Consider the following 15107-nt stretch of genomic DNA (forward strand, 5'->3'; position numbering starts at 1 on the left):
CTGCATCTAGATCTAGAAGAAATTGTTGCTCCTTGTGATGGGGTGCCCACAAATGAAATAGATTATAATCATCATATTAATAATACCTCTTGTGCCATTACTTGTGGAAAAAAACTGCTGCCTGAAAAGCGGAGTAGAAGCTACCTCTGAATCATGAGGCAATCTGTTGCTTGTTGGTGCTCCAGGGAGAAAAAATGACTTTGGGGGAGAGTTAAACAATACTCAGCAGTTTTACTACATTTAGCAGCTGAAACTCCAGTGCTCATTTACAATATGCTGGAGGCTCCGGTCTCCGAGGTGAGGTAGATTTTTTCTTTAAATTATAAAAGGTCTTCGACTGATATCCCTCTTATTGCAGAATTCATTGAATCTTCTCATCTTTTCAATAATTAAAGCAACATGCCAGACCTCATTGAAAGCCCCATTAAGCCCCAACAGTGCTGTGTCAAAAAAGATCACATCCAATATTTGTTGAAGAACAGATACAGCTGTAATGTCTCAGATTTGTTTAATGTTCAGTGTTCCATAGCTGAGCTCAGAGACAATGCCTCCTGACACAATAGAAGATATGTTTCAAGTGGACTGAGAGGACCAGAGCGTACAGAATCAATCCCTTCTGGTCTCAAATATGCTTTAAATCCAGTGTTCCCGAACATTCTCCATTCATAACAAATCCAAATCATGTCCTGAATTTATTAGACATCATCTTTTATAATAATTTTGATTCTAACCATGGCAGAGGGACTTTAAAAGGCTTGATATGACACTCCGTGTAAAATAAAACAGTTTAAAATGTGATTTGTACAACACCAGAGAACAAGAAGTTTTCAGCAGCTCATTTCCAAGTTGTAATGACCTGGAAATGATCACATTCATTTTCCATACTTGGATAACCCAGTATAAAAATCCTTGATTTCCTCTGTTCTTATTTTACACAACACACCCACGCTACACATTTACTGTAAATGTTGTGGAAGAGGAGAATGTGAGCACAAACAATCTGAGCCAGTGAAGCTCAGTTCAGATCCCAGCCACATTGTGAACAGAGCGATTAGCTCATGTAGGTGTGGTACCGCTGTTGGAAAGCAGTGAACATTCTGAGCAGGCGACGATGAATCATATGATGCTGAAGTGTTGCAGCGGTCCCCCGACAGATCTGTAGTGCAGATGCCAGCTGGATGCGGAGTGGAGCTGTGTGGCTTTGCTCTATTTCATTTTCACTTTAAACTTCTTCCAGTGAGAGACAGAAGAGGTTTTTAAAAATACGTCATGACAATCTTGGCACAACTGTTGAACTACTCATGAACAATGAATAATAAAGGCGTACGACTCAATTCTGAACCCTTCTCCGTTTGTTTTCTATTGTTTGTTGGGATGGTGCAGGAAGGCAGACAATGTTCCCATAGTTCCCTGAACAAATCTCACTGCCTAATAACGGTGAATGTGGCATCTCCTGACTGTAATTATGCTGAATGTGAACACTGTGCTGATATCTATTACAAAGGCAGAAGGTGATAGACTGAGTTTTCGTCCTCGTAAGTGGCAGGCGCAAACATGTCTGAACCGAGGTGCTCGGTGGGAGGAAAAGCATGCCAGAGGCTGCTCAGATGATGCGAGCTGCCTCTGGCATCGACAACACAGCAACGCATCTTTACGGCTGCCAACACAGACCTGTTTATTAACATAGTCACTTGACACTGGCATATGCTTGAGGCTGTGTGGGCGAGGAAGTCGGGTATGAATGCTAACAGGCTGTTTGTGTTTCCCGGAGCAGGAGTTACTTTGTGACAACCAGACGGCAGCCTGCATTTAAAGAAAATGGAGCAATCATAAAACAACAAATAAAACCAATACAATCTGTATAAATCTTCATTGACCGCATGTCATGGAACAATCAGTCAGTAAATAAATAGCAAAATTAACTGTCTACAATATGACAAATACTTGACAATCATTGGCTCCTGAAAACAGAGTACACCAAATCTGAAACAAGAGCCACACACACCAGGCAGCATTGCATAGTTTTAAACCAAGACCTAAACCAGAGGCCTGCACCTGGTCTGCGACACATGGTTGCGGGTGCAAAAAATGCATCTAACAGCTAGAAAGTTAAAAAAAACAGCACACAGAAGAAAACTGGATGTGAGCGGGTGCATGACTGAACAAAAAAATTTAACTAATGCCCAGTCTGCCAGTCTTGTTTTGTTCATCTTCCCCAAAGTAACTTTATCAGTCCTAACAGTTAATTCTTATGTTACACATATGTTTTAAAATAGTAGTTATATTCAATTTTAGCCATATGCTGTTAAATATCTGTTTAGCCTTGCCTTCAGCAAAGCTAACATAGACCATATTCACATGGTGGCCATTTTCCCCTGATGTCACACACTGATGAATTGTTATAATGTCACTGCTTCCTGGTTGATCAGTTACTAAAAAGACAATGGATAGTGAAAAGTTGAAGGGACATCAGGTCATGATTTAAGGTAAAAGACATTATTTGATAACCCAATGGCTTCCTAGCTAACAGGCTGGCCACACTGGCTGTGTGAGCAGCGTGTGGCATAACATCTTGCTTCTCATTTCTGCGTCCATGTTGACAGGTCAGAGCAGCCACATTGGCCTGGAAGTGAAACCCACTGGATGTAATTTAACGGTTATGTTATCTGGGAAGTGGTTGAACGCTAGTGTTAGCTAATGGGTTATCAAATATTTTGTCTTACCTTGAAATATGGCCCAGGTCCCTCCAGATTCTCTCTATCTTTAGTTTTCGAGTGTCTAATCAATCACAAAGTGGTTAGTTTATAATGATTTGCCAGATTTCCTACGTTTATTTGGCTTATAACCTAGAGCACAGCAACAGGATATTTTAACTTCCCACCCTGAGCATGACGCCAGAGAAAAATGGCCGCCGTGTGAATATGGTCTATGGGTTGTTGGCTGAGCTCAACGACATAAGGCTCAGTCTTGAACCTCCATAATGTTTGGGTACAAACAGAAATGTGTCTGTAGCTCTACTTTTGAAGACAATTGTATATTATTGAATATAGTATAATATTTAAGTCAAACACTGAAATCATCAATGTCATCACATTTTGGTCAAATTGTTAAGGGCAACATACACTGCATCCATTATTTTCCATGTAACCCCATGATCCATTGACTCAGCAGAATACACCACATCCTTTTTTCCAGCTCTGATGCCGAAAAGCCTTCAACCCTTCAGCTTGTTAAATGTGTAGGGGTGTTAATATTACTCAAGGGTATTTTTAAAAAGTGTGAATTTGATAGGTATCGTGTCTGTATGATACAATCCCAGTAACAACTGGAGCGCTTTTAACATAAGTCTACAACCTACATATTGTAGTGGGGTTGTGTGTTAAACGTAACAGGTACTGATATTAACTGTAGCTTTGCAGGTGCAGGAAGAGTATGGGTTTGAAAAACTGCATGTATGCAGGACTCTGACCTAAACTGTGGCTGTTTTTAAAGCAAGTAAAAGTAAACATCTTAATCAGACAATGGTGGGGAGTAAACAACTCTCAAAATCAATCCATTAAGCTCCATAAATGATTGGGGCTGCGTCAGAGTTTCCTCCAAGTCCTCACTCAGATCTGTCATTGCCCACTGGTGCTGGGATGGAGTGAACAGAACTGATGTGGTGCTGCTAGATTTTTGGTTTCTCTGTCTGATCACGGAGGATTGTATTTCTTTTGTTTCCACTTTGTCCTCAGGTTGGTCAGGGCCATCTCTGCTGCATTTTCAGGGCACGTGCGAGACATCTAACTGAAGGTCCAATTGTCCTTTGTGTTTTAAGTTTTTGTCAGACGTTGTAGTCTGGCGCTTTTCCCAGCGGTTGCCTCAGTCTGATCTGCAGGGTCATGAAGGCCCCCACTGCCACATGGAAGAGGATCTGCCACATGTTTCTCAGTTCATACAGATACATGTTGGACAGGCAGATGAGTGCAAAGGCCAAGAAGGACTTACTGTTCCTCCACACAGAGAAGTAGGCGAACAGGTAGCACTGGAAGGAGAAGGGCAGAGGAGAATTTGAATGCTGCACACATTGTGTGACTGACATTGACTAGTGACATGTTTTCATCATTAATGTCCTTCACGGGACAATAAGTCTGCTCAGCAAGTAAGAAATCCTGTCTGATAACTTTGTTCCCCCCATCAGTCTCCCAATTTGTGGTGCTCCATTTAGTATCAGGAGCTGCACAAAAGAAGCTGATGAAAATGATTTAGAGAAGGTAGTGGGGGTGAAAGGCATTGAGCTTTTGCTAATGTTAGTCTAGCTGACAAGCTGCTGAGCTGTAAAGTGCAGGGCTGTTAGTCAGCCAGTCAGCCAGTGACGGGCTGCTCTTACCGCAGACTATCACTTACCTGATACAGACAGGCTGCTGTGCCGAGGAAGAAGGCAATCACATAATTAAAGTCTTCATCGTCATTCTGCAGACAGGAAGAAAAGGGTTTTTTAGTGATCTTGTCTAGACAAAACATCATGAAACTAATATGACAAGAAAATTCACAGGCTGCAATATTTCATTTTTTCCATTCAGTCTGATCTATTTTAATAGAATATGATGTGACATTTAGTTTCAGGGAACAGAATGGACGGCTCATGGCAGACTGACACTGCCATGCACCAAAGTTGAATGAATTCTTCAAACTTCTGGGAGGAAATTCAGGTTCATGACATCTTCGTTCTTGTTTTGGCATTTTTTATTCATTCCATTCATTTTATAACTCTTATATAACTCTTATGACTTATATAACTAAATCAGATTGAATGATAATGTTACAAAAACAGAGCCCATGCATGAAGTCAGTAATAATTCCTCATTGTGTAAGAAAACTGTGTGGACCTGTAAATTAGCTTAAAGCCTGTCTGACAATGTGACATATTGCATTCCTTGTCCTGTCTGACTTTTTTTCAGCCACAGTGTCAAAGTGTTCCTGGACCTCAGGAAATAACTTCAGTTTGTTATTACCAAAAACACAGAGAGTCAAAACTATGAAAATAAGGCTCGGGTTGTGTGAAACCAGAATTTCCCTTTTAGAGAAACTGAATCTGTTTGGATGTCATCTCTGTTACGCCCTCACCTGCAGTATGCTCTCTATAGCGTGGACTCCTCGCAGCAGGTTCAGGCCTCCACAGAGGACACTGAGTACACAGGACACAATGCCTGGGAGAGTGACAGGCTCCAACATCTGTGTGGGAGCTGGATGAGAGAAAGGACAGGGTATTACAGACTCTGACTCGGCACAATCGGCTTTGACAAATTAACTACAAAAGCATTAAGAAAAAAATATGCTTTCCAAAGGACAAAACAAAACATGTACTCCGTGAACTTTAGTAATAAAAACTATTAGATACAGGATAAAGGGATAAATCCTCAAACAGAGATGATCATACGCTGTTTTAATATCTTCTGTCTTCCAAAACGTTCTGGCACAGTAACAGGAGTGACACGTCACTATCATCAGATTAGCATACTTCATCCCTCAGGACAAAATGATTTATGTTCTCAGAAAACTGAGACTGGCAGGGGCAACCAAGGGAGAGTGAACATAGCGTGGAGAGCTGCCCTGAAGAGGATGTCAGGGGGAACACAACAGCTCTAAGTGACCCAAGTTGGCATCACTTAGCTCGGGGCAGCTGAGGTGTGACGGTGCGTACAGGAGGGTTGTTTCTGGAGCAACTGAAGGAGAAGAGACCATCAGTGGAGCTGTTCGACTGTGCAAAGTGATATCTGACCACCAGATATACAGTATCCTTAAGGCTCATTGTTGCTGTTTTTTGTTTTTGTTTGTTTTGGTTTTTTTTTTACAGATTTTTACTTAAAAACACCTGGGGCCAGAAGTACAAACAATACGTACAGGGTGTATAATTCAGACAAGGTGTATGAGTTGAGACAGAAGTGGGTGACATAGAATGTAAGTAAGAGATGTGATCTTATCATTAACACTTTTTGGTTTAGTTTGTTTGCCAGTTTCACTGATTGTGTTATTTTAGCAGTTTTACATTCAGTAAAAAATGGATTCTAGCACTTTTCATTCACATTCAAGCCATTATTTCCTCTTACTAATTATCTTTTCACTTGATTCTGAATTGCAAAGTGCGCTGCAAAGTCTATTTGAATATGAGCTCTATACGAATCATTGATTAATCTTTTGGATGTTTAATGATGATGATTGGGATATTCCAATCATGAGATGATGATGATGTGATGAGTTAGTGGTGTGGGTGCTATAAATAGCCACAACTGAGCGTAACGACGGCTGTTCGGGTGCTTTGGGAGAACCTTGCTGATGAGCTGCTTCTTTGCACTTCTCCTCATTAACAGGTCGAATGAGTTTCGAAGCAGGTAGAAGTATTGATAAGGAAACATGTGTTTAAGGGCATTTCTAGATGGGTTTTTTTTTTTTTTTTACATTTTCAAGTATTAGTATCAGTATTTTAGTATTAGTCATGACTCTCTGCTTCATGCAACTGATGTCTATAAAAGAAGCAATTGGTTAAACTGATATTCACCCAGATTCTTTCATGTGATATTTAAATAATAAACAAAATTCAATTACTCAGGTGCAATTAAAAAAGGTTGATGCACTACAGTGGTAAAGTAGGAGTAGAACATAACCAGCACCCACTAAAAAAGCACAGATGGGACTGCACTTTGGCACTGTCATGCACCTTTAAACATTGTAACAAGCACATGTGAGAGTCTACAGCTTTGATGAAAAAAAGGTCAACAGGTGTATTAAAGAATCCAGTATTCTGAAATAATTATCAGTGACCTTTGTATGTCATTGTGTTACATAGACCAGTGCTACCAGTGTTAATAGGGCCAAGTAATGAGTAAGATAAGATGAGATAACACTATTGATCCCCAGAAGGGAACTTAAGTAGGTAGTCTATTACTATATCAAAGCTCTTTCATGGGTGGTGGGGTGTGTATAGGTCTGTATATGTGTGTAAGCGGAGCTTCTGTTCTACCTATGCCCTTGTATTTAGAGGGCGTGTGCACTGAGAATCCATTGATAGCCCGCAGGTCCTCAGGGGAGAGCTGGTAGGGCGGTCGCAGCTTGATCTCTGTCTGCATGTCAGCCAGGTTGATCTTGGTGGACAGGGAACGCGGGCTGTTGTAGCGCTGTTTGGTCTTCTGGATGAAGGTGTCTGATGGATGACAGTGAGCACAACAACAAGGTGGTTAATACCACAGGGAGTGAACCAACGGAAATAAACACACAATTTGTATAGAAGAGCAGGACATACTGTCAGTGTTACAGCAATTTTAATCTTTGACACTCTCGATTATCTCTGAAAGGCTTCAATAATGACATTTAAGTCATTTAAAAAGTTTTATAAGCCAAACACATATATATATATATACACACACACACACACACACACACACACACATATATTTTCATCGGATTAAATATGTTAGTCTTACTTTTTCATTAAATCAACTTCCTTTAATTAATACAATTAATGTTGCTGTTATATTGCTTCTGGACTGGCCTGTTAATACAATAGTTTTGTGAACAAAACATGTTGTGTATTTTGGAAATTATTACATCGATCTTTTTTCTCAAACATTTTGATTGTTGGACGTTTCAACACTCTGGAGTTATTGGAAATGTTTGGATCACACGGAAACTGTGCAGCCTTGATGTTAAACGCTACTGCATCCTCTACAGCTGTTCTAGTGAGCAGGGTGTACTGTACAGCACTACTAGCTAGCTTAATGCCTGTAACAAGACTGAGCTACCTAAGTAGTTTTGTGTTTATATGTGTAATATTTATTCAGTTTGGGAAATGCCAAGATCTCTGGAAAGCAATAACGTCAGCTCAAGGCTAATTCAACAGGGACTAGAAATGGTCTCTGTTGCTAGGTCGTTACTAGGGGTTAGAATAGAATTTTAGGGGCGGCAATAGCTCAGTCTGTAGGGACTTGGCTTGGGGACTCAAAGTCCCACTCGGACCAAAAAAAGTATGATGTGGACTAGTAGTGGAGAATGCTAGTTCACATCCTGCCTTTGAGCAAGGCACCGACCCCTAACACTGCTCATTGGGCGCCGTGCATGTGGCAGCCCTTTCACTCATCTCCTCTATACATTGCGTGTGTGTAATGTGAGTGAAAAAAGAAAGAATTTCCCTTGCAGGATTACAATAAAAAAAAAAATCTGCTGGAGTAGAAAACAAGGTTTCATTAAAAACAGGAGACTACTAACATTACTGACTCTTTTCCAGTTATTAGTCAGAACCCATGTATTTCCATGAAAAGGAGATAACACTAACGTAAAAGTTTATGTATTTTGAGAGCAAACTGCCCCACAACATGAATACAGTTTGATTATTACTCTTATTTCATTGTTAATAGTTATAGAATCACAATATTGCTTAATTACTACTCAAGTTTTGGTGCTACTACTTTCTCTAAACCCACACTTTTCACATTTACTCCAGATGTATTTTTTATTTATTACTTTTCCATAACATAATAATGTCAGTGAAATTGGTAATACTTCTTCTTTTACAACCGATCTTTCCCCCAAATCATTGATGGACCGAGACACCCTTGCCCTTTGACTCTGAGCTGAAATCATTCACCATTTGACAGCTGACACATGATGTAAAACTCCATGGAGCTCACCAAATTCAATGAAGGAGTATGGCCGCACAGCGCTGCTGATTCGTTTGGTGTCATAGGTGACGATAAACTCCTTCTGCAGCTCGTCCAGGAAGCAGAAGGCCAGCACATTGGGGTAGTTTGCAGTGCAAACCATCAGGTATCCAACACCCAGTGAGCTTGTGAAGCTAAGACACACACACACACACACACACACACACACACACACACACACACACATTTGTGTTATACACACTGCACTCTTTTCTCTTGACAGAAACTCTGGAACATTGTAATTAGGACACCAAGCTAAATACAGTGCAGATTATAGGGGAAAAAACACAATGGCATTTCTGATTCTGCAGGCAGCTGCTTTAAACACTGTACAAACACTATTTCAGCACATTTGAGCCTAAAATTTACACGTTCACAGCTCATTAAACAAAATACCACATCCACATTCATATTACCTCGGCAGACACTCTATCTTTTGGCCCTGCAGTGTTAATTGATACACAGAGCACAAATTAAATTCCCCAGATACAAAGATTTCTGCATTATCTGAATAGCTCAGAGCACAATTGAGGGGAAAGCCGGTTATCACAGCTACATCTAAATTGATATGGAACATAAACGTCAACAAATAGTACAGACTGATGTGATGATTACCATGTGGCTGTACAAAACAAACAAAAAATGCATCGTATAGTATAGAAGATATCTGAAGAATGAGGTTGAATCTGATACCAGCATGTCACTGTGTACCTGCAGAAATCAAGCAACCGTCTAATAAATAAATATCAACGGTAGTCAGTACAGTTAGACAATTAGTACACAACTACTACACATGAACTTGGTGTATCTAATCCTGATGTGAGTGTATTAGAAATGTTACAGCTACCATAATTAAGTGGTATAAGTTAATTTATAAAGCGGCTTTCAAGACCTGACATTCAGAAAGTGTTTCACAGTAAAAGACAAAGAAACAGAAGATTCCAAGGGTCCGCAGGGAATGACTTTCAAAATTTAGGAGCCACCACTTCAAAGGCACAGTCTCCTTTACTTTTACACCTGCAGGGAGGAACAACCACTGAGTCTTGTTCTGAAGACCGCAGAAACCTACGAGAGATATAGGGCAGTAGTGGCTCACTGGTGCAGGCAGAGACCTCACACTGCAGAGGATGAATACTGATTACAAAAAACTTGAATTGGATTCTGAATTTAATCGGAAACTTAAAAAAAATGTACCCGATACAAATCTGTACCCGATTATCTTGATCTTGAATGCACAGACCAACAATCCTAATGATGTTTTTCTGATTCCACGGTAAAGAAAATATCATAAACTCACTGTTGAGTAAAGGACAAAATAAAGTGGGTCCCAAGCGTAATCCCAAAGTGACAACACCCATTGCTTTGTGGACAACCGTTTTAAACCTCGAGTTTGGCATCATGGCCATTGCCATTATGGTTTTTTGGAGCTGGGGAGGATATCCTGATTGGTATCTGGGAGAACCAGAGGACACAACGTGGTAGTAACTTGTTAATCAGAAGGTGGCCACGCCCTAAATCATATCCTGCTTTATTGTCTGTTTTAATCTAAACGGGACCATAATTCATAAAAATTATCATCATGCTGTATCGAAGATTTGAAAGTAGTGACTGAGACCATAAATTCATGAAGAAACTGTTTAAATAAATCAGGTAAAAAGTAGGGTCATTTTCTCATAACCTTACAGACAATCTGACTATTTTTGCAACCAGTTGAGTCGCCCCCTGCTGGCCATCGGAAACAAAGCAGATTGAAGGCACTTTTACATTGGCTTCACTTCTCAAAGCAGGAAGCTCTGTCCATATTTTATACAGTCAGTGGTTGGTCATCAGGTTTAACTGCTGACATATGAATTTGAGTTACAGCATCAATATGTTAAAATTCTATTAATCCACAGACTTCAGTATACAGCTTATATTAAGGTTACTGTAAGGTCCCTAAATGCTATCACATACAGTATATTCTAAATCCCTATAAATGTTCACATAAAGTCAGCTATTAATGTTTATTGTATTTTTTAAGCAGAATGATACAAGGAATCTTCTCCAGCTTTCATGGCACAGAAGTAAAACAGATATCAAGAGCCTCTAAAGAGCCCACACTATCACAGGACAGATTAACCTGTGACTTTAACCACTACCTGCCTTCTTCTGACCTTCACTTTCATCTGACCTTCTTCATCTTCAGATGCTTCAGACTCCTTGATTAAAGCGACTCTTATCAGAGGAGATTGGTTGTTGAAAGGTATTGCTGGCTCATTAATGGCCAATTCTCAGAGATTCTTTTGAGCTCATGTTCTCTGTCTTAGTAAGACTAATTAGCTCTTAAACTGTGCATGAGCAAGTTTCAAAGCATTTCCCTAAGCACCAGTGGGGCTTTTAGAAGCATTTTGACATCTTAAATGAAGTCCCAGCTGTCAAATCATTCAAATTAAAAAGCATTTTTCCATCAAAGTTCTAACAGAGGGGTCAAGAGGAGGGCAGGAAAACTGTCAGCAGTAGGCTGTTTAATCACCCTCGGGGATCAATGGATTAAAATTCTCTAAGACACGGAAGTTAGATCTCTAAACTTTATTTTATACCAGGAATTGAAAATATGTTAAGTGAATGAAACCAGTCATACAAATACTGCTCTAATCAGGCAAGTACAGTTATCCACATCTAACTGAGTATAATAACTGGATGTACATGGTTTATTGGCTTTGGGAATTTAAAATCAAAATCCCATATGACCTACTTGACATTATATGGTCCAGTCTTGAGTGTGCAGCGGTCAGGGAACTGGCTGAGTTTCTTGGAGAGACCTTTGAGGTGCTTCTTGGTTTCCTGAAGCTCTTTGTCCTGCTCATAGTCTGTGGATGCAGAGAGAGGCAGGCCATCCCCGACCCGAACCACTGAGGCGAACAACACCATCGACATCTTACAACTCTAGTAAACTCACTGAAGCCCTGCAAACAGATAGAGCAAAGGGAAGAAAGACCATTTATAGTGCAGCAGTAACATGTTAAATATCTAATGCTGTTGTCCAATACATGGCTCTCAATTCAGTCCATATTGTAGGTTTCAGTGATGTGGCGGTATTTATCGTGTGACAGCAGAAATGTGTCCATTGCGAGAGATTTGACAAGGCCGTTACGATGTGACATGAGAGTTACGGTTGATGGCAGTGCGCCTCTAATTTGTGTGATTTCCAGTCTTTTGTTTTAATTCACGTGTTGTCTCGTGTGAGGTACTTTGTTTTTATATTTCGATATACCAATTGACCAATTTTCTTTTCTGAAGTGCTTTTTCTATGTTTTTTATCTCATCATGATATGAATATCTTTAGATATTTGGCTGTTGGTCGCACAAAACAGATGAATTGATGATGAAAATAACTGCTGCATCTCTTTCAGCCCCAACACAAAAAGAACTAATAGGTAAAGTGAACATTGATTGTCTTGTTACATTATAGTGTTCTGCTGGGGAAACCTTGGGTCCTGACATTCGTGTGGATGCCACACGCACCAACCACCCAAATATCGTTGCAGACCATGTCCACCCATCATGACAGTGGCCTCTCCAGCAGGACAGCTTGCCTTGCCACACCACAGAATCTGCTCAGGAATAAACAAGGTCTCGACCTAGCCTCCAAATCAATTATCTGTAGGAAGTTCCTGAAACAAGTCTGGTCCATGAGGCCACACTTTGGATTGGGACGTGGGAAAATAGAAGGCCACGCTGACGCCTTGAGCTCTTTGTCATATTTCTACTATTGGAGAGTTCCTTGTCATCAGGGGGAGACCTTGATCTGCAGCAGTGTTTGTTTGGGTGGATGGTGCATGTCAAGTGACATTTACATGAAGGCCAGGACCCAAGGTTTCCCAGAAGAACATGGCATTGTAATGCGAAAACGCTGATCAGTTTGAGATCAATGAGTAGCAGAGTTTTTAACTATGTTTAATCTTAAGTTTCAGTCCTGGTTGACAGCATCAGTTCTCTTTTTCACCTCCAAGAAGCTATCCTACGAGAGTCAAACCAAACGCACATGTTGCTTTCCAAAGTCTGAAATATTACACTTTTATAATCTCTTGTTTTATGACAATTTGAGAAATAAAGTGGATGGCACTTTTTTTTTTCTCCAAAGAGTTTAAAACGTTACTCTGGTGTGTCTCTTTATCAAAGTGCTATGTGCTAACATGGCTTAAAAATGGGTTTTTCCACAAATGTCCCCTTCCTGTTTTTTGCAATCCTATCAGTTTCCTGTCAAACTGATTTTTCCTCAAGATTAGGGGTAGACCAATTATCAATCAAATCAATAGATCATCAATCAGAAGATATTCAGCATTTTTTTGGATTATCTGTATTTTGTTTTTTGTCTGATTGCCAATAAAATAAATATATTTTAAATTTGCAGTACTTTGGCTCTGATGCAGCATCCTTCCTCTGTTAGTGGTCACCAGTCTGTGGTCTCAGTGTCCACAACACTACCTGTGTCATCAGTAATAGCTGATCAGCACTGAATAATCTGAATTTGCAAGGTAACCAGTAACTAAAATGATCAAATAAAATGGAAAGTACCTCAAAATTGTACATAAGTATAAAACTTGAGTAAATTGTAGTTGGTTACATTCCATCAATGGCTATTCTCAATTCTGAGAATGAGATTTTCATTTTTCCTGTAAATGTATATCTGGTCCAATTATCTTTTATCTGTCTCCTGGATTAATAATATTGGCTATCAGCCCTGAAAAAAGCATATCAGTCAACCCCTACTCGACATCCCGATGAAACCTGACTGTGACGTGAGTGATGTTGTTGCACTGTCAGTGCGAGTCAAACCGTCCACAACCAAGCATCATTGTTAAGCCACAGTCATTACATAACTTATGTAAATATAAAGACGAACAAGTTTTATATGGTATTGTCCCAGCAATTACAACTAGTAAGGAGTATTCTCAGTACGTTATATAAGTAAAGAAAGCTTTTAAAGGCAATACATTATTAGATACCTGCAAACAACACATCGACAGTGCAAGGGACAGGCGGGGGAGTTCAGAACAAAGCTGAAAACTTCTAAATAAAGTGTGTTGACAGTGGAGGAGAACATTTAAAGTGTTTTTATCTCAAGAGGTATCTTCACGACCACAGAACAGTGTGTAGGATTTATCTTGTAGTTGGTTAGATAGCAAGCTCAGTCACTACTTTGTAATGTTCGATGGAAACTTCAGACAAGGTTTATGGAATTTTAATGTGCTTAAGTTGAAGTTTAATTCAAGTTTATACCTTTTCTGACAGGTGACTACTAGAGATAGAGATATTATGGTGGCTAATTATGCATGCATGAGCTTGGATTGTACACTACAATTCAGTTTTGGTGCCACAATTAAAATGTTTAAGAGCCTCTGCTGCTCTCAGTAACGAACAAAACCTGTCGGTGGGTGTGTGGTCGGTTGTTAGAACCATGGACAGCTCCACAGACTGAATACAGGAGTGTTCAGAGGAAGCCCACAGTTAATTTTATCGGACGAGTTTTCACCGAACTCGTGCAAAACATTAAACAGCTTCAACATAAACTGGAGAGTTCAACATCACTAACGTCACCTGTCTTAATTCACTAAAACAACAGCCTTCAAGACCTCACTACGGTTTTCTGACGTTTATGCTAGCTAGCTAATCCTTAGCTAGCAGCTGGTCAGTAGCTAGGAAGTGAGGAGTAGGTTTATTCAAATCTGCCGACATAAAACTCGCTTGGAACAAACGCTTCAAGCTTCATGTTTTACAACTTCTGTCTATTGTTTTTTTCTCAATTATGTATGTGGCCGGTTTACAATATAGGAAAGCTAACGTCAGAAAACTAGCTGCACCAGCCTAGGTTAGCCAGCTAGTCACCGTTAGCAGCTAACTACAGTAGCTTGTTCACTAACATTTCCTTCGAGCTAACGTTAGCAGGCTAAGGAGCTAACAGCTAGCTACTTTGTACACCTACAATAGGGCAAAGGTATAAGAAAACCTGAACACACGTCCAACAAGCTGAGATACTAAGTTGGGTGTTTAATACCTGGTGAACGAGTTCAGCATCATGTGGACATCTGTGATATGCAGATATGAAAGTGCAGAGAGCAGAGAGGCAGCTAGCAAATCACAGACAGCGGGATGATTCGTTTACGTGGCTCTTTCGCTGTGCATTGTGGGTAAGGACAACCTCTCATCAGCAGCGCAGCAGGAAAACAAAGATGCTGTGTTGTCATCAGACATCAGATGTACTTTGAATCTGTCCAGTGTTTGACTCGTGTCCCCAATATTAAAATGAATATTTGGATACAATTTAAGAGATGTTTTGGTTTCCAATAAAACTGAGGAAATTCATTAAAAATGTAATTAATATGTAATATAATCCTAAATAGAGGCGCTTCTTCCACTTAAAGGAGCCATTTT

The 15107-nt window shown here is 40.0% G+C and overlaps 1 protein-coding gene across 1 annotated transcript; it reads right to left on the reverse strand.

Moving 5' to 3' along the window:
• Positions 1 to 491: 491 nt before the first annotated feature.
• On the reverse strand, positions 492 to 14854 carry sec22a (SEC22 homolog A, vesicle trafficking protein). The gene is made up of 7 exons (XM_073474114.1): positions 14731 to 14854; positions 11428 to 11638; positions 8664 to 8827; positions 7001 to 7180; positions 5107 to 5225; positions 4387 to 4452; positions 492 to 4024 (listed from the first exon to the last, which is right to left on the reverse strand). Exons 2-7 carry the CDS (start codon positions 11607 to 11609, stop codon positions 3824 to 3826), a joined length of 912 nt encoding a protein of 303 aa, XP_073330215.1. The 5' UTR covers positions 11610 to 11638; positions 14731 to 14854; the 3' UTR covers positions 492 to 3823.
• Positions 14855 to 15107: the final 253 nt, after the last annotated feature.

Source organism: Pagrus major, chromosome 9, assembly GCF_040436345.1.
Source record: "Pagrus major chromosome 9, Pma_NU_1.0".
NCBI classification, from domain to species: Eukaryota; Metazoa; Chordata; class Actinopteri; order Spariformes; family Sparidae; genus Pagrus; species Pagrus major.